The following is a 24,961-nucleotide window of genomic DNA, read 5'->3' as shown; positions in this document are numbered from 1 at the left end:
GTCTGAGGGCCCGCAACTCACTAATGCACCTGAGGGACTTCATGGCTATGAGGAAAGCTATTTTCCAGGACAGATGTTGCAAGGGGCAAGAATGCAAGGCCTCAAAGGGGGTGGCACTAATATGCACAATAAGGACCACGTTGAGCTTCCATGTAGGGGCAGGGTGAACTGTGGGAGGGATGACCCTCTTGAGGTCCTTTATAAAAGCTTTGATGACTGGGGTGAAATCCCAGTTTTGCATGTATGTAGTCAAGGCAGCTAGATGTTGAAGTATAGAAGCGCTGGTGAGGCCTGGAATTTGTATTTGGAGATGTTGACAAATGATGTCCTGGATGCTAGGTTTAAGAGGGTCCGTGTTGTTAGAGATACAACAGTGGACAAACTCCCTAAATTTTGCAGCACAGCAGACCTGTGGTGGGTCTGCAAGATTCACCTGGAATATTTTTGCAGACATGTGGAACTGAATCCTAAGCCCTCCGGTACCAGATTGCTAGATTCAGCTGCTTCAGGTCGGGGTGTTTAATCCGACCTTGGTTCTTGGTGAGAAGATTCGTCTTGTTGGGGAGCCGATGGATATACTGAGGAATGTAGAGTACCAACGCCGTCTTGGTTCAGGTGTGGCTAATAGGATAAGTCCTTGAGATGTTTGCCCCATCAGCTGTACCACATACGAAAGAAGTGGAAGAGGTAGGAAAGCATAGGCCCAGATCCCTGACTATTTCATCCATAGTGCATTGCCCACGGATTGTGGGTACCTGGAATTGAAATATGGACATATTACATTTTTTGGGAGTGGCAAACAAGGAGCTACAGGTGGAGTTCCCACTGAGCCGGTCTGCTAGGTCATTCCCTCTCTCAGAAGGTACTCCGCCAAAGGTGTATGTGGTGGCAGAGAGCCTAGTGCTAGGTCACCTGCTAAGAGCGAGGGAGTGTATGTTACATTCAGATTCTCAAATTAGTACATGGTGGTCACACTGTCTGTTGATAAGAACGAACTTGCCCCAAATGACTTGAAGGAAGGCCTTGAGAGTGAGGCGCATGGCTAGCAGCTAAAGGTAGTTGATGTGCTACCCCTGGTGATGAGGGGATACTCTCCCCATATTGTCTTACGGTCGGGATGTGTCGCTTAGCAGATGAAAGGGGCGTCTGTGGTAATGGTGACCTGCAGAACAGTCTGAAAAAGGCCTGTCCTGCAACAGGTTGTTGCTGTTCTATCACTGCAGAGAGTAATTGGTGCTGGCCTTTACCAACACTAGATCTTCCCAATAACCCTTTCCTTGTGACCATTAAGCCAAGAGTTGTTTTTGCAATGGGTGCAAGTGAACCTGGGCATGGGGTACTAGGACAAAGCAGGATGCCATCTTTTCTAGAAGGTTCATGACACTTGACACCCATTTGGGCCTCCGATGCAGGTTTCTCCTCAAAGGCCACGCTCCTCTTTCGGGGCAGAGTCTCTAAGGGTTTCAGCAGGGTGATCTTACAGAAATCTTCCCAGTAAGGGGATTGATAAAGATGCATTTCTGCTCAAATCAAGCTCCTCCTGCAGCATTTGGAAGATTCTAATCTTCAGAGCCAGTCATCAAGGGTGTTCTTGGCGTCAACGATAGCTTCAAAGTCGCCAGTGTCGAAGGGACCTTTAGCTTCAAATGCATTTGAGGTGGCTGTGCTTTGTCATGGCATGACATGCATGAAAAAACAAGGGACACCCTACTCACATGAAACCAGGGTAGTTTACAGTTTAACAAACAACAACGGTTCCTGTGGACAATAAACAAATAATACTTAATATATAAGAAAACAAGTTACTTACCTGTAACTTTGGTTCCCAGTATTGGTAACTTTCATAGATTCCCATAGCTTGTATCATTGCCCGTTGTCAGAACGGGAGTCTCAATAACAAAAATAACATAGCAGTAGGTACAAAAGAGAAAGAAAAAGGCCTAGGCCTTATTTCCTTTTTTAGCATATCCACCTCTTTTTGCAAAAGAGACCAAAACTAAACAACAGCCAATCAGAACAGCCTCACCCCATAGAACCCTCCTGAGAGAACCTCAGAGCCTCAGATCTTCGTAGCCGTTGTGTAACAGTACCCACATCTGCTGAAGGCTGAGCTTTCCCCGGGGAGGAGGGTGGGCGCATGGGAATCTATGAAAGTTACCAATACTCGGGAACCAAAGTTACAGGTAAGTAACTTGTTTTCTTGCCCCAGTATTGGAACTTTCAAAGATTCCCATAGCTTGTATCAGAGTAGCCAGCATTAAACAATAAAGCACATTTTGTGACATAAATATAGAAATATCTCAGTATCCATCCTTTCATAATAGAATAAGGCAATACACATTGAAATAGTAATCAGTACTAACATTAGAAACAAAATGTGCAGAAATAGGAAGGAGGGATAGTAGGGAAAACTCACCTATCAGTGGAAGAGGTTCCTCAGAACTGCCTGGCCTACAGCCGTGTCCTCCTGCGCCATGGATTCTAGGCAGTAATGCTTCGAAAAGGTGTGCGCGCTGCTCCAAGTCGCAGCTCTGCACATGTCTCTGTTGTGTACTACCGCAAAGAGAGCTGTAGAGGAAGCCACGGATCCTGTGGACTTTGCTCTAATCCTGCCATCTAGAGGCTTGCACTGTGCAGAGTGGCAGTATAGAATAGCACTGGAGATCCATCTCGCAATACCCTGCTTTGACAGGGGAAGGCCCTTGTGAGGAGCACCAAAAGCGATGAACAATTGAGAAGATTTACGAAACCCCTTGGTGCGATCCAAATAAAATTTTAAGCACCACTGCACATCCAGAGAATGGAGTGACCTCTCTGCTGGCGTGGAAGGATGAGGAAAGAAAGACTTGAGAATCACTGGTTCATTGAGATGAAAGTCTGAAGGTACTTTTATTATGAATCTCGGATTAGTCCTTAGAATTACCATATTTCTTTTGAACTAGAGAAAAGGTTCCTGCATTGTGGGAGCCTGCAATTCCCCAATGCGTCGTGCTGATGTGAGTGCAAGAAGAAGAGCCAGTTTCCATGATGGAAATTTCATGCCTGCCCGATGAATTGGTTCGAAGGGATGTTTCATGAGGTTCGTGAGAACCAAATTCAAATGCCATGTGGGAGGAGGAGGCCTCATCGGGGGAAAGACTCGAAATAAGCCCTTGAGAAACTGCTTGATAATTCTGGATGACCAGAGAGAAGCTCCAGATGCAGTGCGCCTGTGGCGAGAAATTGATGCCAAGTGAACCTTTATGGATGAAAGAGTTAATCCTGCCTTAGCCAAGGACAGGAGGAAAGGAAGAAGCTGATGAGGCTGAGAAGAGAAAGGGTCAACACTCTCCTTCCGGCACCAAATGCAAAATCTTTTCCATTTCAAACGCTAAGTCTTGTTAGTGGAAGGGGCTCTAGCTTGAGACAGAACCTCTCTTAGCTCATTCGAGATGGGAAAGCTTATGAATTCATGCTGTCAGGTGTAAGGAACGTGGATCCGGATGCCAAATCTGACCGTGGGACATCGTGAGAAGATCTGGAATCACCCACAAAGGAAGTGGAGGAACCAGAGACAGGAGGTGAAGCTCTGTGAACCAGAACTGTCTTGGCCAAGCAGGAGCTATAAGGATCATCTTGCACAGTTCCGCCTTTATCTTTTTGAGTAGCCTGGGAATCACCAGAATGGAGAAACGGCGTACACAAATGCTCTTGACCAAGCTATCGAAAGGGCATTCACTAACGACCCTCGATGGGGTCGCCTGCTAGCGTAAAACTGGCATTTTCTGTTGAAAGGGGTGGCAAAGAGATCTATTGAGGGTTTGCCCCACCGATGAAAAATCTCCTCCAATATTGTCTGTTTCAGTTCCCATTTGTGGCTGGCTAACGACAGCCTGCTGAGTCTGTCCACCTTTTCGTTTAGTACTCCTGGTAGGTGTTCTGCTTGCAGTGATATTCCGTGTAGGATCGCCCACTCCAAAATCTTCTGGGCTTCTTGTGATAACGGAAGAGATTTGGTACTCCCTTCCTTGTTTGTGTAGTGCATGGCCGTGGTGTTGTCCGTGTGGACGAGAACCGACGACCCTTGCAGTCGTGGGAGAAACGCCTGCAGTGCCAGCCTGATTGCTTTGAGTTCCAGGAGATTAATGTGAAAATAACGGTGCCGGGGCAACCAATGCCCGCTGACATGAAGATCCTGAAGCACAGCACCCCAGCCCTCCAGTGAAGCATCCATTGTTACCACTGGAGGAGCCGGATTGCTTACGAAGGATAGACCTCAGGAAAGGTTTTCTAGCTTCGTCCACCACAAGGCTGCTCTTTTCATTGCCACAGTAATCATCCCCTTGTCGTAGAATGAGCCATGAACTTGTCGCCATTGCCTGTCTAGCTGTTCCTGAAGAGATCGCATCCGCAATCTGAATTGAGGTATCAGGAATGCATAAAGAGATCACTCCCAGAAGGGATTTGTAACGGCGTACTGAAAAACACTTTATTTTTCTCAATAACAGCGCCTTGGATCTCAGTTTTTCCTGTCTTTCGGGAGATGGAAAGGCCTTGTTGAGAGTCGTGTCCAAGATTGCTCCCAGGAAACGTGCTGTCCTGTACGAGAAGAGAGATGACTTCTCTCTGTTGAGAGTAAGACCCAAATTCTTGAAAAGGTTTGTACATGCTTTGACTGCTTCTTCCGCAGCCCCCCTGGACAGGGCCTTCAGCAACCAGTCGTCCAGGTATGGGAAGACCTGATAATGTTTTCGTAGGAAAGCTGCCACCGGTGCCAGCACCTTGGTAAAGATCCTTGGGGGAGAGCGAAATCCAAAGGGTAAAACCCTGAATTGAAAGTGGCTCTTGGCTACTGTGAATCGAAGAAACCTCCTGTGCGCTGGGTGAATGGGTATGTGAAAATACGCATCTTCGAGATCGAGAGTGGCCATGAAATCTCCTGGATTGAGGAGACGTAAGATATCCTGGAGTGAGACCATCCGAAAGGATTGAGAAATGAGATAGTTGTTTAGCTCCCTGAGATCTAAAATAGGGTGCCATTTCTCCAGCGTCTTCTTTACCAGGAAGAACCTGGAATAAAATCCTTCTCCCCTTTGAGATGGGGGAACCAGCTCAACAGCTCCTTTGAGGAGCAAATGATAAACTTCGAGCTGCAAGAGACGCAGATGTTTCGAAGGAATGGCAGCAGGGGGCTTGGAAGGTGGCATTTGAGTAAACGCCAAAGTATGGCCCTTTCGAATGATGTTGAGCACCCAACGGTCTGATGTTATCCATTTCCAGTTGTGAAGGTATTGAGACACCCTGCCTCCTACAGATGTAGTTGTGGAGGTGGGTAGAGCAGGCAGAGCCAGAACTCCGCTATTGCCTCTTTGACGAATCACGCCCCATTGCGGTTCTGCTTTCCTCTAGCATTCGACCTAGAGAAAGACGAGGTTTGGCCTGTCTTTGCTGGTAAGGTTGCCGATACGATTGAGACGTTGATCCATATGAAGAGTATCGTTGTTACTGGTAGGAGCCTCTGTAGTACTCCTTCCTCTAGCTCCCCTGAACTGAGCTTTACGATACTGAAATGCACCGAGGGACCTAGCCGTCTGTATGCTTCTTTATCTCTTTGAGGGCATCATCGATGTGCTTGCCGAATAATGCCTCACCATCAAAAGGGAAGTCCAAGATCTTGTTCTGGACCTCCGGCCTGAACCATGTCGCCCTGAGCCATCCTTGGCGACGAAGAACCGCTGCGCCAGCTAGCGAACGAAAAGCTGTGGTGGCAATATCCATGGCACAATCTATCACCTCTGCCGATGTCGCTTCCCCTTCTTGCATTATCTTCCTGATTTCCCCTTTCGACTCCTGGAGAAGTTGATCCAAATGTGGTGATAGGTCACACCATAATTGGCGATTATACCTGCCAAGTATCGCCAAGGCATTCGCTGCTCGCACCAGAAGACTTGCCATAGAGGAGAATCTCTTCCCTGCGTTATCAAGTCGCCTGTCCTCTTTATCCGGAGGAGTTGTTAGGGGTGCTGAAGGGTTACAGGACTTCCTCTGTGCCGCCTGTGATATCACAGAGTCCAGCTTCGGCTGCCCAGTTAAAGACACCGGACCATCTTCGGGGGCCTTATATTTCTTTTCCAGGCATGGTAAAACCGGGATTACCGTAGCTGGGTTTTTCATCGCCTATAGACCCTCCTCCCAGACATGGCTAACAATGGGTATTGATCGGGTCACCTTCTTATAGGGCTCTTTAAAGTCATAGAGGAAGCACTTGGTTTGTATGGAAGGCATAGTCAGCTTGAATGTACTAGATGCTCTCTCCATCAACTTATGAAAACCCCCAATATCCGCTGGGGGAGAATCCACTGGGTCTGGACTAGGTGATGCTGTGTCCGGGATCACATACTCATCCCATTCTAAGCCTTGATTAGGACTGTTATCAATATCTTGATCAACATCCGAGGAATCATCCTGAATGTCCCGTATCACTGGAGGTATATCTGGAACAGGTGTCTGTGGCTGCGATAACACCCGGGCCGGCATTTCCGGGGAACCCACCATCGGAGTCGTGGAGACAGGTGTAGCCTGTACTGCCGGGACAGAGGCAACAGGAGGTGGAGCCTGAGAAAACCTGGCCCTATAATCCAGTAACATGCTATGGAGATCCGCCAAGAGGGAGAAAGGGCCGGACACTGTTAGAAATGGGGTTGCCAATTCTACAGGGGGTAGTATGGAGCAGAGCGGGCAGGCCAAACTCCTGAGGACATGTGTAACGCGTCCAAGCAGTACTCAGACGGCACACCACAAAAGAGACACAACAACGCTTCTGGTTGGAAAAAGAATAAGTGTTGTATTATCTTCAACCTGCAAAGGTAAAACACAATAGCAGTAATCACAAGGGGGCGCCAACTGGCGCCAGAGCAATGAATGCAAAAGGGGTTATTTACTTGGGAAAGGGGCAGGAATAAAAGGTTAAGTCCGTGAGTCCATGGCTGAAATAAAAACGTGTTATCTTTGGCATAAAACCTTAGGAGAATACGTGAGGGAAACAATGGGTGCATAACATTGACATTGGTCCTACAACCTCAGTAGAGGCACCTCTGGGCGTCAGGCAGGAGCCTTATCCTTGGGCAGGAATCACGGTGCTCATAAGAACGGCAGAGCACACCTCCACATTGGCTCAACTAATCATGAGTAGGGGCGCAGTGACCTAAGCACCCAGCCTTAACCGAATAGGGGCTCAAAAGGGCCTCCCGGTGACATAAAAACACTAGGCACCCAAGACCTGCATTCCCACCCCCCCCTCCCCACCCCCCCTCAACAGTGGTATCACCCATGAGGCAGGACCATCTGCAGCTAAACTTCCATAGCCGGACTTCCCCTATTGGCCTGGAATCAGGCAACTCACTACTGCAGGTACAACCCAGGTCCTGAACCACCCAGGGCCCACACCTCAGAGTCTCTGTCCTGGGTCTACTGGCCCAACGTTGCAGGTGCCCACTGCCAGGCGGGGCACCTAGAGAACAATACTGTTCCTGGGGGCGGCAGTTCACCACGAAATGCTGGCACCGGGGTTGGGCACTGACAGTATGCCCGATACACTCCCCAACACAGTCTGTTTGAGCCCCACACTCACCGGGCTCTTGGCAAGGTCTCCACGCTTCTGCTCCTCGCTCCGGGCTTCCTGGGCAGTAGGGTGGGAGGCAGGCACCGACAATGTGCCTCGAGGCCTCACCAGACACACGCAGACACTGCTCCCCGAGCGGAGGTGGGGTAGGCTCCTGCCCTATTTACAAGGCTGAGAGGCGGCATGATCTGGCGCGGTAGCGCTTAGGAACACAAAAGTAGCCTCTTCCAGCTGCGCAGCGCTAGCCATCACACAGCGCTTCTCCTCAGCCCAGCTCCTCATACAGCGCTTCTAGATCACAGCGTTTAGCAGGCAGCACTTATCCAGGGCCAGGCAGCCCTTCCAACAGTCCAGTGCTTGGTTGAAGCGGCGCTTTGCAGGCACACACAGCAGGCAGTACAGTTCAGGCACTTCAATACTACCCAGGGCATCTGCAGAACAGCGCTTCCAGGATTATAGCGCTTTGGCACGCAGCGCCTCCTCCAGGCTCAGCACGTCCAGGAGCACAGCGAAAGGGGGGCGGACAGTCCCAGAAGCAGGCCCAGGGTAACACTCCTCACTTCCTGGGTGGCGGGGTCCCAGATGTTCCTTCCCTTCTGGGCCCTTCTTTGCGCAGCGCTTGCGTAGCGCAGGGTCCCGGCAGCTCCAGGGACCTAGGGGGGCCCTCCTTCCTCAGGAGCCCGGGGACAGAGCAGTAGGCCAGGTCAGCAGGTAGTGGGGCATCATCAAAGCAGGGTGGTAGGCTTTCACCATCCCCACTGCAGCGTGGCCCTCCTCCCACACTGCAGCCTGAACTCCTGAAGTGGGGCTTCACAAGCCCTGGGGACAGTAGGGGGGTCCTAGATGGGTGCAGGGACCAGCACACAGGCCCAAGTGGTGGTATCCCCTTGCAGCAGGTCCCCTCACATTCCTGTCCCAGCTCTGTCTCTGCTCATCACATCTCTACTGCTCTCCCTATACCAGAAAGCCTGGAAGCTTCTAGAAGGTCCCTCCAAATGCTGGGATTGCTGGGTACCAGACAACTAGACCACTAACCTACCTCAGACAGGCGAACTAGTTCTAACTGGCTCAGGGGGAAGAGTAGAGCACCCTGGGTGCCAGGCTTTCCCTCCAAATGCAGGGGTGGCTGGGTACCTAACAACTAGACTGCTAACCTCCTGCAGTCAGGTGGCACAACGCATAGCCTTGGCAGTCATTTTAAAAGCAAAACACAAATGCAGCATTTCACCAGGGTACATGTTTACAATGGGGGAAAATAAATGTACACACCATTGAATTGCATTTAACATTAACATGGCGTCTCACACCACACATGGCCTATTCGGTAACCTTCACTATGGGGGAGACATCTCAAATTAGGGAGGCGAAAAAGCGAAAAATTTTGGGGGAAAAGGGCCAAGTCCAACAGACACCATTTCCTGGCCTGCGCTCTCCTGACGCTGATAAGAGTGCTGGTAAGAACTATCATGAAGAAACTCTCCCTCAGAGTCCGTTTCCTAGCATTTTACCAACAACTGAGAAGGACTGTGAGCATAACCAAGAGTCCTGATCATCCCCATCAGAATCCTCTTGTTCTTCTTCCTCCATTAACAGAGCGGGAGGCAAGGGGTAACCCTCCTTGGGGACGTATTGTCCGGAGTTATCCTTTTTAAGGAAATAGTAATTTTTTCCGTCGACGATTGCACCGTCGACGGTACCGTGGACGACGGTGTTGAAAGAGGAAAACTCGTCGACGAGGTCGTCAACAGAAGATCCCCCGTCGACGGGTGAACCGTCGACGACGAGATGGGTATAGTCGACATTACTGCAGACGAGACCGTCGGCGATCCCACTGTCGCCATGGTCGTCGATGCTCTCGTCGACGACACAGTCCTCGCCACCACCGTCGACGAAGTCCTCGTCGTCGACATCCCCGTCGACATCCTCATCGACGTCGCAGTAACTATGGACGACGATCCCGACGACGCCGGCTTCACCGTCGAATGTACAACTTTTTCCACCTTAGATTTACACACCTTTGTCGACGGAGTCTTCTGCAGCGTCGTCGACGATTTGGAGCATTTCTCTGACTTCTCAGATGACAGAGAAGATGGTTTCTTAAAAGTTTTAGCAGTCTCCACCACTGCTGAAGGTGTAGATGGTCCTTCCCTCTCCTTTACACCGTGGTGAGGAGATTTGACAGGACTTAGGCTCTCAGACACACGGGGGTCTTTTTTGAGGCCTTAACTGGACGCTCCACAGAAGGTGAAGGGGAAGCCCTACCCCTTTTGGCTGACCTTTTAGATGACGTTGCTGAAGAAGAGTCCTCACTGTCGCCTGACACACTTTCCTTCCTTGACTTTATTTTCTGGAGCCAAGTGAGGAGGCGACCTTCACGGTTCCAGAGGGTCTTCGAAGAGAAGGTGCGGCAGTCTTGCAGTCCGCAGCCTTATGTGCTGGATACAGACAATAAATGCAGTATTTATAACTGTCTCCCACATACAGCCTTTTCTTGCCACAGGTGGAACAAGACTTAAAAAGGGCTTTACTCTCCTTGTCAGACATTTCAGAAGAAAAACCTAACAATCCTGAAGAAAAAAGGTGAAACAATCCTCTAATAGAGTAGAAGTGAGCAGAGCTCAAAGAAGACTCCCTTAGCACAACGTTCGGTAGAAAATCTGAGGCACTGAGGTTCTCTCAGGAGGGTTCTATGGGGTGAGGCTGTTCTGATTGGCTGTTGCTTAGTTTTGGTCTCTTTTGCAAAAAAGAGGTGGATATGTTACAAAAGGAAATGATGCCTAGGCCTTTTTCTTTCTCTTTTGTACCTACTGCTATGTTATTTTTGTTACCGAGACTCCCATTCAGACGACGGGGAATGATACAAGCTATGGGAATCTATGAAAGTTCCAATACTGGGGCAATATGAAATCACAATAATTGAAGGCAAAGAGATGTCTGAAAGAGAAAAGGCATATAACACAAATTTAGTATGAAAATGTATTGTTTTATATAATGTAATCACATTATTTTAAATCCAGTGCATGGTGTCCCAAGTGATTGTGAAACCTATATTTCAAGGATGTGTCTCTTTGCGACATAAAAACAAGGTTTCATCAAAGATTTACAAAAGCAACCATTAGATCAATACATAATATGTGCTTGCACCCTACTAATACAGTAATAGTGGCTGACAAATAGTTCGCTTCACTTAACCGACGACGTTTCGACCCACTTAACAATGTGGGGTCTCATCAGGACCTAGCAATGGAGGGGTACCTAAAAAAATTATAACCATAGTTTCAGTAATGGTTTTGTGGTGAAAAATAAGAGAAAAGCTTCAAAAAGGTAGATTTTCAGTTGCTAATCATACCTGGGGATGACCGTCAGATAATGTGGTGTGCACCGTGTGGGGTTGAAAAGGAAGAAGAGTACTCACATATGGCCCAATCAGGCACTGTGGGAATGAGAAATTAGGAATATTTCAAGTATATACGGGCACACGGGGTAAAAGCTGGAAGTCGCCAGCTGTGAATACAAGTTCAACTTACCCGATAGTGGGGAGGGTACTGACAGTCAGGGAGGCTCAAGATTGTAAGCCTTAATAATTAAATATAAAAGGCGATAAGCTGTTGTCAGGAATTTCTGAAAGAAGCGTTCAAACACCCAGTAAATATGTATGTTGCACAGGTGGTCAATATATATATATTGGTCAAATGGAGAAAACTCTTAACCGTGGTAAAGGGCTGAACTCTAAATTAGCCTCAGAAGAAAATTACGACAATCTGTCTTTTTGTAACCTAAAAATAAACAGTGAAATGAGTGAATAAACATTCACCCAATTTCCAGGACGGAGTACAGATGCCACATGAGGATGTAATGTGGCTCTGATCAGGACATCTGATTAGGACACTGCCGGAAGGGTTTAAGGACCAAGACCTTAGGAGCTGACTCTTGACTTGGCTGTTGTTGAATGTGTTGTAGAGTTCACACAGTGAAACACAGAGAAGAGCTCCAACTTTTGTCGCTGGGGCACTGAACAAAAAAAAAAAAAAAAAATTGAAAGCCACTATCACCAGAGGGCGCCATTTATAGCCTGATGCTGTCACATCCAGAGTGGACAGTGCCACTGTGTGCCACCTGGGGGTGCTAGAGAGCAATTGCATGGGGAATATTTTTGGATCAACTTTAGCAGCTGGAGAATATTCATAAGATGATGGATACATGGGAAGTTGTACTGCAGACGTCAATCGCTGCATGTTCTCTAAACACTGATAACTATTGAATCAACTTTCTTATGGTTGGTGATGATGCTGACAGGATATGGTGTTTAGGACTAAGACTAGTAATCTTAAGCGTAGTAGGGACATTCAAGCACGTTCCGATAATGGGGGATCCAGTAGGTTTGGTTTTCTAGACACCTTCAGAATCTTGCCTGCCTCAGACCGTAGAGGTGTCTTGGAGAACCCTGCAGCATTCAAGCTCCTAGAAGGCACTGAGGGAATTATAGGTCAAACTGCCTCCAAAGGCTTGCTCGAATAGGATCGGACCCCTCTTAAAAGTACCTGGAGTTTCCTTTGGGGGAAACCAAGCACCACAAGTGGAGGAGCTGCCTCTGCTTTCCGACAGGGAAGTCATGCACAGCATCCGCTTAACGCTTAGTCCAGGAGTTACTAACACTGCCTTGCTTCACTCTTACAAGGTCCTGGAAAGAGTTAAAGCAGAGGGCAAAAAGGATAAGATTTGTGGAAGCAGTAGTGACAGAGGACGCATACTGGAGCAAAAAGCAGAGGGCCCATGTACTCTAAACTCACTTGGTGCAAGTCACAGAATGATACATGCAGATTGTAGTGTTTGGCATCCTTTCGCCATGTGCTCTACATCTCTAAACTGCACAAGGGCAGAGTGAAATTACCATGCCCTGGCCACTGGCTATGGCTATTTAAGAAAATTCCAAGACCGAGTGGGCCACCCGGAGTGGGAAAAAACATATTCCCAACCAAAACCATGTAGAGAGCAAATGGAGCACAACAGGACCAAACCTGTGTCATGGCAGCCTCTAAAGCAAATAATGGAATCCCGATCTCCAACCTGCTGGCACCCAGTATCCTAATTGACTGGACAAAGATGAACTGTACGCACCAGTTCACACGGTACGTTAGTTGGTAATGGAGTCTAACATTCATATTGAACAACAAACACAGCAGGTCTGCTGTCCTAAAAGGCAGCCAGAGAGCTGCAGACGTGTGTACCTTAGGTGTCATATTGTTGGTGATGGAGAGTCTAACAAACACAGTGTCAAGAATTCCTGTCATGCGAGGGGAGGAAAACGATAGCCAGCGAAAACGGACTACATCTCCCAGGATGCTTAGCGGTTGAGAGGTTATGTAAACAGGAGAGCTGTTACATAACTCAAGGAAAACACGCCCTTATGTAAACAGGAGAGCTGTTACATAACTCAAGGAAAACACGCCCTTATGTAAACAGGAGAGCTGTTACATAACTCAAGGAAAACACGCCCTATAAAGGGAGGAACCGGGAGGTACAACGCTGTCGGATATTGTGTTTACACCGACGTACCTGCTTCGTGAAGAGCAGTGTTCCGGAGTGGTGCTCCAGTAAGGCAAGAACGGAGGTAGGTCGAGTCGTTACTCCCTGGGCCGTGTCTTGCTCCATCGTCACCTGTGAAGGACCCGGAAGCTCTACCGGTCAACCATTGAGCTTCGCTTTTTGACTCGGCTGAGTCAAAGCGCAGTGGCGCTTTTGCTGGTTGGAGTCGTAACTCCCAGCCCGACCAGAGATACAGGGACTGCCAGCTGTAACGCACACCAGGAGGTGTTTGCCGCGTTACAGACTCGGAAGTCCACAGGATCGATTGAGCGGCTGCTCTCGGTTCAGTCTTCTTGCTTTTGATTGGGGTATCGGTGACGCATCACCAGGAGGTGACTCCGTGTCCCGGTGCAGTCTGAGGAAGAGGTTGAGCGGCTGCTCCCTTCAGGTAGAGACCCCGGCTGGGTGTTTCCCTGACTCCTCGATTCTCCCCAACACTCTTCGTGCCCCTCACAGCCTACCGATTGGCATTGTCGGCCATTTCATTTCTGCCCTCTGTTGGCATACGCCGGGATCGGCGTATATGCAGAGGACGGTTAGGACCATCCGTGCTGTGGGCTGGTAACGTACTTAGCCTGGAGGATTCCAGTGACTATAACTTTTGTTTACTCTTTGTATTATTTTTGCCTTCATTAAAATAACTAACCCTTCACAAGTGGTTGTGTCCTCATTATCGTGTCTGTGAAACGACCTTGAGACGTTCAGGGCGTTACACACAGCAGGTCTGCTGTCCTAAAAGGCAGCCAGAGAGCTGCAGACGTGTGTACCTTAGGTGTCATATTGTTGGTGATGGAGAGTCTAACAAACACAGCAGGTCTGCTGTCCTAAAAGGCAGCCAGAGAGCTGCAGACATGTGTACCTTAGGTGTCATATTGTTGGTGATGGAGAGTCTAACAAACACAGCAGGTCTGCTGTCCTAAAAGGCAGCCAGAGAGCTGCAGACGTGTGTACCTTAGGTGTCATATTGTTGGTGATGGAGAGTCTAACAAACACAGCAGGTCTGCTGTACTAAAAGGCAGTCCGAGAGCTGCAGACATGTGTACCTTAGGTGTCATATTGTTGGTGATGGAGTCTAACAAACACAGCAGGTCTGCTGTCCTAAAAGGCAGCCAGAGAGCTGCAGACGTGTGTAACTTAGGTGTCATATTGTTGGTGATGGAGAGTCTAACAAACACAGCAGGTCTGCTGTACTAAAAGGCAGTCAGAGAGCTGCAGACATGTGTACCTTAGGTGTCATATTGTTGGTGATGGAGAGTCTAACAAACACAGCAGGTCTGCTGTCCTAAAAGGCAGCCAGAGAGCTGCAGACGTGTGTACCTTAGGTGTCATATTGTTGGTGATGGAGAGTCTAACAAACACAGCAGGTCTGCTGTACTAAAAGGCAGTCAGAGAGCTGCAGACATGTGTACCTTAGGTGTCATATTGTTGGTGATGGAGTCTAACAAACACAGCAGGTCTGCTGTCCTAAAAGGCAGCCAGAGAGCTGCAGACGTGTGTAACTTAGGTGTCATATTGTTGGTGATGGAGAGTCTAACAAACACAGCAGGTCTGCTGTACTAAAAGGCAGCCAGAGAGCTGCAGACGTGTGTACCTTAGGTGTCATATTGTTGGTGATGGAGAGTCTAACAAACACAGCAGGTCTGCTGTACTAAAAGGCAGCCAGAGAGCTGCAGACGTGTGTACCTTAGGTGTCATATTGTTGGTGATGGAGAGTCTAACAAACACAGCAGGTCTGCTGTCCTAAAAGGCAGCCAGAGAGCTGCAGACGTGTGTACCTTAGGTGTCATATTGTTGGTGATGGAGAGTCTAACAAACACAGCAGGTCTGCTGTACTAAAAGGCAGCCAGAGAGCTGCAGACGTGTGTACCTTAGGTGTCATATTGTTGGTGATGGAGAGTCTAACAAACACAGCAGGTCTGCTGTACTAAAAGGCAGCCAGAGAGCTGCAGACGTGTGTACCTTAGGTGTCATATTGTTGGTGATGGAGAGTCTAACAAACACAGCAGGTCTGCTATCCTAAAAGGCAGCCAGAGAGCTGCAGACGTGTGTACCTTAGGTGTCATATTGTTGGTGATGGAGAGTCTAACAAACACAGCAGGTCTGCTGTCCTAAAAGACAGCCAGAGAGCTGCAGACGTGTGTACCTTAGGTGTCATTGTTGGTGATGGAGAGTCTAACAAACACAGCAGGTCTGCTATCCTAAAAGGCAGCCAGAGAGCTGCACACGTGTGTACCTTAGGTGCCATATTGTTGGTGATGGAGAGTCTAACAAACACAGCAGGTCTGCTGTACTGAAAGGCAGCCAGAGAGCTGCAGACGTGTGTACCTTAGGTGTCATATTGTTGGTGATGGAGAGTCTAACAAACACAGCAGGTCTGCTGTCCTAAAAGGCAGCCAGAGAGCTGCAGACGTGTGTAACTTAGGTGTCATATTGTTGGTGATGGAGAGTCTAACAAACACAGCAGGTCTGCTGTACTAAAAGGCAGCCAGAGAGCTGCAGACGTGTGTACCTTAGGTGTCATATTGTTGGTGATGGAGAGTCTAACAAACACAGCAGGTCTGCTGTACTAAAAGGCAGCCAGAGAGCTGCAGACGTGTGTACCTTAGGTGTCATATTGTTGGTGATGGAGAGTCTAACAAACACAGCAGGTCTGCTGTACTAAAAGGCAGCCAGAGAGCTGCAGACGTGTGTACCTTAGGTGTCATATTGTTGGTGATGGAGAGTCTAACAAACACAGCAGGTCTGCTGTACTAAAAGGCAGCCAGAGAGCTGCAGACGTGTGTACCTTAGGTGTCATATTGTTGGTGATGGAGAGTCTAACAAACACAGCAGGTCTGCTGTCCTAAAAGACAGCCAGAGAGCTGCAGACGTGTGTACCTTAGGTGTCATTGTTGGTGATGGAGAGTCTAACAAACACAGCAGGTCTGCTGTCCTAAAAGGCAGCCAGAGAGCTGCAGACGTGTGTACCTTAGGTGTCATTGTTGGTGATGGAGAGTCTAACAAACACAGCAGGTCTGCTATCCTAAAAGGCAGCCAGAGAGCTGCACACGTGTGTACCTTAGGTGCCATATTGTTGGTGATGGAGAGTCTAACAAACACAGCAGGTCTGCTGTACTAAAAGGCAGCCAGAGAGCTGCAGACGTGTGTACCTTAGGTGTCATATTGTTGGTGATGGAGAGTCTAACAAACACAGCAGGTCTGCTGTCCTAAAAGGCAGCCAGAGAGCTGCAGACGTGTGTAACTTAGGTGTCATATTGTTGGTGATGGAGAGTCTAACAAACACAGCAGGTCTGCTGTACTAAAAGGCAGCCAGAGAGCTGCAGACGTGTGTACCTTAGGTGTCATATTGTTGGTGATGGAGAGTCTAACAAACACAGCAGGTCTGCTGTCCTAAAAGGCAGCCAGAGAGCTGCAGACGTGTGTACCTTAGGTGTCATATTGTTGCTGATGGAGAGTCTAACAAACACAGCAGGTCTGCTGTACTAAAAGGCAGCCAGAGAGCTGCAGACGTGTGTACCTTAGGTGTCATTGTTGGTGATGGAGAGTCTAACAAACACAGCAGGTCTGCTGTCCTAAAAGGCAGCCAGAGAGCTGCAGACGTGTGTACCTTAGGTGTCATTGTTGGTGATGGAGAGTCTAACAAACACAGCAGGTCTGCTATCCTAAAAGGCAGCCAGAGAGCTGCACACGTGTGTACCTTAGGTGCCATATTGTTGGTGATGGAGAGTCTAACAAACACAGCAGGTCTGCTGTACTAAAAGGCAGCCAGAGAGCTGCAGACGTGTGTACCTTAGGTGTCATATTGTTGGTGATGGAGAGTCTAACAAACACAGCAGGTCTGCTGTCCTAAAAGGCAGCCAGAGAGCTGCAGACGTGTGTACCTTAGGTGTCATATTGTTGGTGATGGAGAGTCTAACAAACACAGCAGGTCTGCTGTACTGAAAGGCAGCCAGAGAGCTGCAGACGTGTGTACCTTAGGTGTCATATTGTTGGTGATGGAGAGTCTAACAAACACAGCAGGTCTGCTGTCCTAAAAGGCAGCCAGAGAGCTGCAGACGTGTGTAACTTAGGTGTCATATTGTTGGTGATGGAGAGTCTAACAAACACAGCAGGTCTGCTGTACTAAAAGGCAGCCAGAGAGCTGCAGACGTGTGTACCTTAGGTGTCATATTGTTGGTGATGGAGAGTCTAACAAACACAGCAGGTCTGCTGTCCTAAAAGGCAGCCAGAGAGCTGCAGACGTGTGTACCTTAGGTGTCATATTGTTGCTGATGGAGAGTCTAACAAACACAGCAGGTCTGCTGTACTAAAAGGCAGCCAGAGAGCTGCAGACGTGTGTACCTTAGGTGTCATATTGTTGGTGATGGAGAATGCCAGGTGCTGCAGGATACTCTCCATGGTGTGGTAGTGTTGCTGCCGGGTCGTACGCAGGTACTTCTGCAGAACTCTTGCCATGGATGGAAAGATTGCCTGTGCAGCCACTCGGGGGTCCATCACTTCCGCTGGCGACTGCGGTGGCGGCTCCTCTTCCTGCAGTCGCTTAATGTGTGTGAAAGCTTCTTCCACTGCAACAACAAGCCTGCAGAGGATACACAAGAGCTTGGCTGAGGACCCATTTATTGAAAGAAAAGCGACAGCTGGTACCCAAGGAATTGCGATGAATACAGCTTTAGTTAATAAAACAAAAGGATATTATCTGCAAGCGTTAGTAACACAATGATTCCCAACAATGTCTGATGCAACATACAAAATGACTGCTATTTAGTCGGCAACATCATACTTTAACTTTCATACAATAAATTAAGCTAGTAAAGCAGACCTCGTGCATACATGTATTAAAATATTACAGGCTTTTCTACTAGTCTCTTCTACTAGTCCTTCTAGCTTACTAGCTTTACCAAGGCTGATGGGATTCTGGGGGGGGGGGGGGGGGGGGGGAGGTGTCAGAGCTTGGGGGGTGTTTCTCGGGGGGAGCACATGATGGAAAGCGCAACAGTGAATGCGAGCGGGTGGGGAAGCAAACAAGGTAGAGAGCAACACAGGGAGGGAGAACAAGCTGGAAAGAGCAACACAGAATGCAGTGGCTGTATTCTATGAGAGGGGGCGTCATTCCAGGAAGATAGAAACAGAAAGCATGGGGTAGGATGGTTTGCAGGGGGGACAAACACACAAGGGACAGAACCGCACGCAGTAAGGGGTTGACTGGGAAATATGTGGAAGAGAGCAACATGGAAGGTGAGCTGTTTAGAGGGGGAAGCAGAATAGGGAGAGAACATGGAGCAAGAGGGCATTTTGTAGGTGAGGGAAGCATACAAGGAAGAGAGCAACAAAGAGGTGAAGGAGGGAGAGGGAGAGAACAACAGAGCATTGGGGAGAGGTGATTTTTAGGGGAGAAACACATGTTAAAGAGAGCACCATGGAGGGGTGAAGGTGTCCCAGAAGGCACGACAGTCGGCTACGCAGAGTGAGGTGTGGGAGTAGTACATGAAGGAGTCAGAAACACAGGGCATGGGGAAAGGTGAGTGATGAGCACCAGAGGATGGAGCTGGAAACCACATGCCCCCCTGGAGTGCTTATGCAAAAAGATGTAATATGTGTAAATAAATACAAGGGTGTCTGAGTAGCTGTATGGGTGAGTGAGTGGCTATGTGCCTGGCTGTATAGGTAATATGAGTGGCTGTATTGGTGAGTGAATGGTTGTGTGAGTGGCTCTATGGAGGAGTGAGTGGGTGTGTAAGTACTGGTATGGGTCTGTGAATCAGTATGCGAGTGGTTGTGTGGGTGGGTGTACGAGAGGTTATATGAGGTGTGAGGGGTTCTGTGGATGAAGTCATCAGTGATGTCACTGACCAGGTCATGAGTGATGTAATATGTGAGGTAATAAGGAGTGCATTGCGGGGGCATACGTTATAGTTGGCTCAGGTAACTAGAACTGCTGAATTTCACTGGATTTGTACGAGTCCTAACACCAAATGGTGGTCGACGACGCTCCAGAGAGAAAAAAAACCCAGACAATTCCGGACCCAACCACTAGATGCCGGAATAATGCACATCATGTGGATCCAGAAAAGAATTCCTGCTGCAAAACAAAGGTTACAAAGGCGTTATAGTTAGGTTCAGATTTTACACACACAAAACCATAGAAATTCACCAGTTATGGTTTTCTCAAGTAACTATAATTTGTACCCTAAAGTAACTATAACTCGTGCCCCCGCCATGCACAGTTTTCTCATCAAGACTGTCCCTGTAAATGTTGCAGTGATATTATCAGTGATGTCAAAGAAGATGTCATGAGTGATGTAATATGTGGGGCACCCTTTGAAATTTGACAAATTTCTATTGATAGCGCATTAGAAGTGTTTGCTCTAGTATCTAATTTTTTTAGACCACGCCGCCAGAAGGGATTCGGCACCAAGGCCTTCAAAGTACCTTGCAACACTAATACCTCTACAGCTGTGCAAACCAGCACTGCACAAGAAGCACTCTCTTCTGTTGGGTGTGCTACGGGTGAATTCAACTGCACCGCTTCAGAAGTGTCCAAGCCACTGGTATTTGGAAGATACAACCCAGCACCACTACAAGGAAGAGGAAACAAGTGCTTTGCCCCCTCATCGTCGTCTTGATTAGGGACATCATGCGCAAGGCCTTGCAGAGCACCAACACAGAGCAGAGGTTGGTCTTCATCGTCTTATCATTTTGCCTCTGAGACAAGACACCAGGAGGAGAGCTTTTCTCAAACAGATCTGAGTGGGTTCAGATGATGGCAGCTCTGGATCCCGTGGCATCACTAATAAGGGAACAAGCAGCGGAGCTCATGACAAAAGGTTTGAGAGGTGCACAGATCTGGAAGCAGATGAGGCCGAGTTCACCCATGGTTAGTTGGGTGAGGACCCACTGGCGGCAACCTAAATGGAGGTCCCAATGGAAGTATGGGACTAAGAGACACGCCAGAAGGATCCGACATCTTAATTAACAAATGCAGCAGGATCTCGAAGGATGAGATGAACTGTGGAGTTAAGAATGGCTGGGGGTGCAAGGGCGCATTGGCTCCAGTAACGTAATCGGATCCGACTTGAGTACCGAAGCTTTAATTTAGAACACAGACTATGAGCTCCTTCCCTGAATGTGGAAGTTTCTATCACTCAAAGAGTATTGCTTCTGTTTTCTATCTGATTTGTCTCTTGAATTTTATACTTGGTCCAAGAAAGCGAATTGGCCTGAGAATGGACCGGCAAAATGGGAGCAAGACCGACCCCATTTCTTGAGCTCAGCAACATAGAGTTTAGTTTCTTGCTCCACGATGGCCTTCGGATGACTGAGAGAGCATCTGCCACATGGCTCAGAGTCATGCTTTTTGTCAAGGCACCAGAAACTGACATGGAGTTGGTATGTTACTGATGTCTGTGTGAAACATGTGCTGCACAGTTGAAATCATACAGCTTTAGGTGTCAAAAAGTGATCTTAGAAAAGATAATCTGGTAAATGGAAACCTAAAAAACAGTAAGAGTTGAGCTACAGCATCAAAGGGTAAGGAAAAAGAGGCACAGGCACCAGTGCTCAGAGGCAGGTCCTGTACTTGGCTTCATGTTATCATGCCCGGTGGAGGGACAGTCGCAACGTAGGCAGATGGCCACACCTGCTGATGTACAAGACATATTGCTACAGCTTCGGGGTCCAGGTTGGTGCATAGGGAGATTAATAAGGTGAGAAATCTGCAGTTAGAAGCATCATCACAAATCACAATACCCAACTCCACCTTAAAACAGGACATGAGTGAGAAGCATGACCGTGCACAAGGGTGTCTAGCAGAGGTCTTTGAGGGCATTAAAAACTAAATCTTCAGGACATCCACATTTTACATCCAATACATTTAATTAAAAAGGAACATTCTACACACACTGTGATTAGCTTGAAGAGCTCTTGTGGGTCCAACCTTCTGGCCCAAGAGTTAACCCCTCCCCCGCTTATCCTGAATATCAATTATCAGTTTTACTCAGTTGGCAGATTGCAGCACAGATGCACATTGTGCTGGGTGAGTCCCGTTTATGAAGAAGCATCTTTAGATAGTCAGGTGACCGAAGCGTTACATTCTTCCTCATGGGCCTGCACATTCTCCGGACAATGTGATGTGACTAGTCCACTGTGTGTTTGCACCAGCACCAAGGGTCCCTAGATCGCCTTTAGTGAATGACTATTCTTGTGCCTAGAAACATACGATGCACTAAGAATCACTACACCACGTATGCGGTCATCAACCCGCAGACCACTTTCTGTGCATCTCTTAGCATTCTCCTGGCCCTGTGATGTCCTCCACACTGTCCTGGGCTAGTGCGTCACTCACGCTCTCCTGCATCCCTTAGCATTCCTGAGGCTCGGTGGCCCTTTCAGCACTCTTCTGACCACGTGACACCATCTGCATTCTCTTGGCCCCAAGTCTCTCTGCAACCTCCTGGCCATGTGACATCCTCTGCACTCCCACAGCCCTGTGAATATCATCAGCAAACACCTTGCCATTGTTGGTGGTTCACTCTGCACTAACGTGGCAGTGAACCACCTAGCACTCACCGGGCCCCATGAACCTTCTCGCACTCACCTAGCTTTACGTTTCTTTACACGTCGCTCATGCTCAGCCTCCTCATAGTACAGCTCGTTGTGACTGGAGTCCCGACGCCGAGCTGCAGCTGCAATCATTGCTAGAGACTGCCCAGTCTGATTATTTTCTGGACCTAAAGGGTGAAAGAAACGGGGTAATTTAAGTGTTCAATGTACTTTCTAAAATATGGCAACACAGGATATGCAGTAGCACATGGAGTGAAGATATTACCCAGAACTACTAAACAGTGCAGAACTTCGTTTGGCCATTAATTTGGCCACATAAATTTGGGTGCATCCTCTTGGGATATGAAGATATTCGGTGACAAAAGCAAGCAGGTGATGTGGAAGGGTGTCTTTGAACAGGCCAGTGGCACTCAAGCACTGAAAGCTACAATTTCCAAATGTAACAGAGTGAAGCGTTGCAGATATCATCACGGTTCCCACACTTAAAAGCAAGAAATTGTAATTCTTGAACTGACATGAGAAAACAAGGCTTTGAAAAGCATAATACATTTCAATATTCGTTCTACATCGCTACTTTTCCCGACAATTCATCAACACCTGTACATGAGAAGTGTGGCTCAATGGTTAGAGCGGCAGACCCTGATGCAGAGGTCTTGCCCGGGACCAGGGTTCAAAATCCGCCTCAGTGGGTCTTGGGCACAATTTCCTCGGACCTGATAATTCTCGCCTCGGTGCCTATTCAAATCATGGGTCCCACTCTGCAACTCTGGGCAATAGCTTGCTTAATCTCCACAACGGCCCCAGCAGCGCTGGGATGCCTGGCTTCACCTTGGGAGTGGACATTGTACAGGGAAAAGCCAGGAAGGGTTACTAAGCGGTATACAGACAGCGCCGGGACACTTCCGTTGGAGGTAGCTGTGCGCTCTACAAATGCCAGCATGAAGCTCAAATTCAAGAAAATTTGAGTTCTCTCAAAAAAGTGAAACATGTTAAACACTTTTGGATTCTAAATTTTCACTAGTTTAAGACCCCAAATGTGGCAGCTCTGTTACTTTCCAAATCTGTCTCTGCAATCCCATGCATATTTTGTCATGTCCGTTCACCAACAGAATAGCCAAACAGGTACAAAATTAAAGCTATTCGATGGATACAATTATCATGGGCGTATTGGACTCCTCTCTCATTTTTGAAGACCTATAAGCATGCATGATAACCTGCACACTAAACCAAACCTGGTTAACAGTACTAACTTGCAGGGCTTTAGAAGTCCTTGCCCCTGGTTATGAAACTCAGCGTCTCACTTAACACTGAGGACACAGGAAGAGGGCGTCACAGCTCTCGTTGTATTCATACCAGGTACGCCCATTACGTCCAGACACCATCCATGGGCATTCTGCACCTGTTGACAAGTGATGCCTGTGATTTATGCATTCATCCACACCCTAGTGAGGGACCGCCTTCACTCGTCTGTCTGATCACTAAGGGCGAGTCTTTTAGCCACCGATGTGTTGCTAAAAGGTAAATGTGATGCTGAAGCCTTTATATTATTGCCCTCCATAAAGCCTTGCGGAGTCTGACCAACATGAGACCCATCATCTTTGCCTTTCTCTCCCCGCGAAGACAAGATTCCAGAAAGTGAAGTTTGCTCAGTAATGGGCCCTTAAAACAGTTCCATAAAATACAAATGACTGAAACCATGATCGTTCGTACCACAAAGATGATGAGAACTGTGAACATGAGATAGGAGCTCTATGAACACAAGAACTAGGGAAAGGATTTAGAACAAAAAGTATTCTTCAAATGGGTGATCTTTTGATTTTTTTTAGCAGGTTGAGTGCAGCATTAATCATCACTGGTTTGTATGAGGCGCCACAGGTCGTGAAGAGGCCACTGGCTTAGAAAGGTAGCTAGGGGTACACCCCCCTTGGTGGGATAAAGTTGAACGTATTTTACTCAGTCTTTAGAAAAGATGTTCTGCAGAATTAGGGTGTCACTCACAGCGCCATTGTCTTGGTTGGACATGATTAGGTCCTGGACAGTGGTTAAGAGCCTTGTTCAGGGAGGTATGGGTTGATTTTCCGTAGTGACAGACAGTTGTCATCAAAATGTCTGTTTTCTTAGTGAACATATGTCCTAGTGAACATATGTCCAAGTGGATGGTACATTTGAGCGTGTCCTGGTTTAAATCCAGCCAGTTCATACTTTAGGAAGTGAAGAATTCTCTCCTGGTCACGTCGGGTCTTGTGCTGGTTCAGATTAAGGCGGAGGCCTGACACTCCTGAATGGATAATGATTGAGGCAACTGATTTAAAGACGGGTACATTTCACTGGTGTCTGGGTCTAAGAGACTCTTTATCACATGGTTGGCAAGGTCTCAGAGGTTCCATGCAGAAGCTGTAAATCACAGAGTATATAACAATTCCTTGTAGGAATTTGTAGGGCTTAGGAGCTGCTGGCATCTGGAGGTAGGCATACAGATGAGCTGATGGTGACTGGAGAGGTAGGGCAAGTGTGGTATCGTGAACACCAAGCATGTTGACAGTAGGATGCCCACTGGTATTGTTTAAAGCTGCTCCTATTGATTCAATCAGATTTTTTTTTCTTTAACAAGAATGTTGAAATGGACTCACACACAGAATGAAATAAGCTTATACTAAGGATATGAACTAGGTGAAATATAGCACATTTTAAAATCAGAAGAATTTAGGAGTAGAAATGAACGGAAACAACTTCTGAAATCAGTAAGTAATGGAGTCATAGGACTGTGATTTATTTTTATGTAGGAAAAGCACGATGTATGGCCGAGTGAACTATACGGAGGGAAAGGGCTTACCTGCAGAAAGGAAAAGAGTGATGATAAAATTAATCAATCAGATTAAATGGAGGTTCTGTGAAAATGAAAGCAACTACATGGACAGATGCCCATTGGCCAATAAAGAAGCATTAACTTTAAAGCATGTTATCGTGTTTTGCACAACTTTGTACATGGGGCGAAAAGCTCTGTTATTGCTTATTATGAAGACATTGAATAGTCCGCAAATCCCAGTGATGCTGATATTGTAATGACATGTGAGAATCTAGCCCTTTGTTATAAGTTGGGTATTTTACTGCTTTTTTGGGAAATTAAGGGCCAAATGTATATAGGTTTTTTTATTACTAAATAGTGACTTTTTATGATATGCTATTTAGGAATCGCAACCACACATGTACTGATGC

General features: G+C 47.6%; 1 protein-coding gene across 1 annotated transcript in view; it reads right to left on the bottom strand.

Moving 5' to 3' along the window:
• Positions 1-24,961, bottom strand: part of VANGL1 (VANGL planar cell polarity protein 1) — a 204,990-nt gene that overhangs the window by 50,919 nt on the left and 129,110 nt on the right. Inside the window, exons 6-7 of the mRNA XM_086935856.1 lie at positions 21,780-21,912; positions 17,528-17,765 (exon numbers count right to left, since the gene is read on the bottom strand). Coding sequence (XP_086791982.1) covers positions 17,528-17,765; positions 21,780-21,912 — 371 coding nt within the window. The remainder of the gene's footprint in view (positions 1-17,527; positions 17,766-21,779; positions 21,913-24,961) is intronic.

This window comes from Lissotriton vulgaris, chromosome 8 (genome assembly GCF_964263255.1).
Source record: "Lissotriton vulgaris chromosome 8, aLisVul1.2, whole genome shotgun sequence".
NCBI lineage: Eukaryota > Metazoa > Chordata > Amphibia > Caudata > Salamandridae > Lissotriton > Lissotriton vulgaris.
Note: the sequence above shows the minus strand (reverse complement) of the source record. Positions and strands in the feature narration are given on the sequence as shown.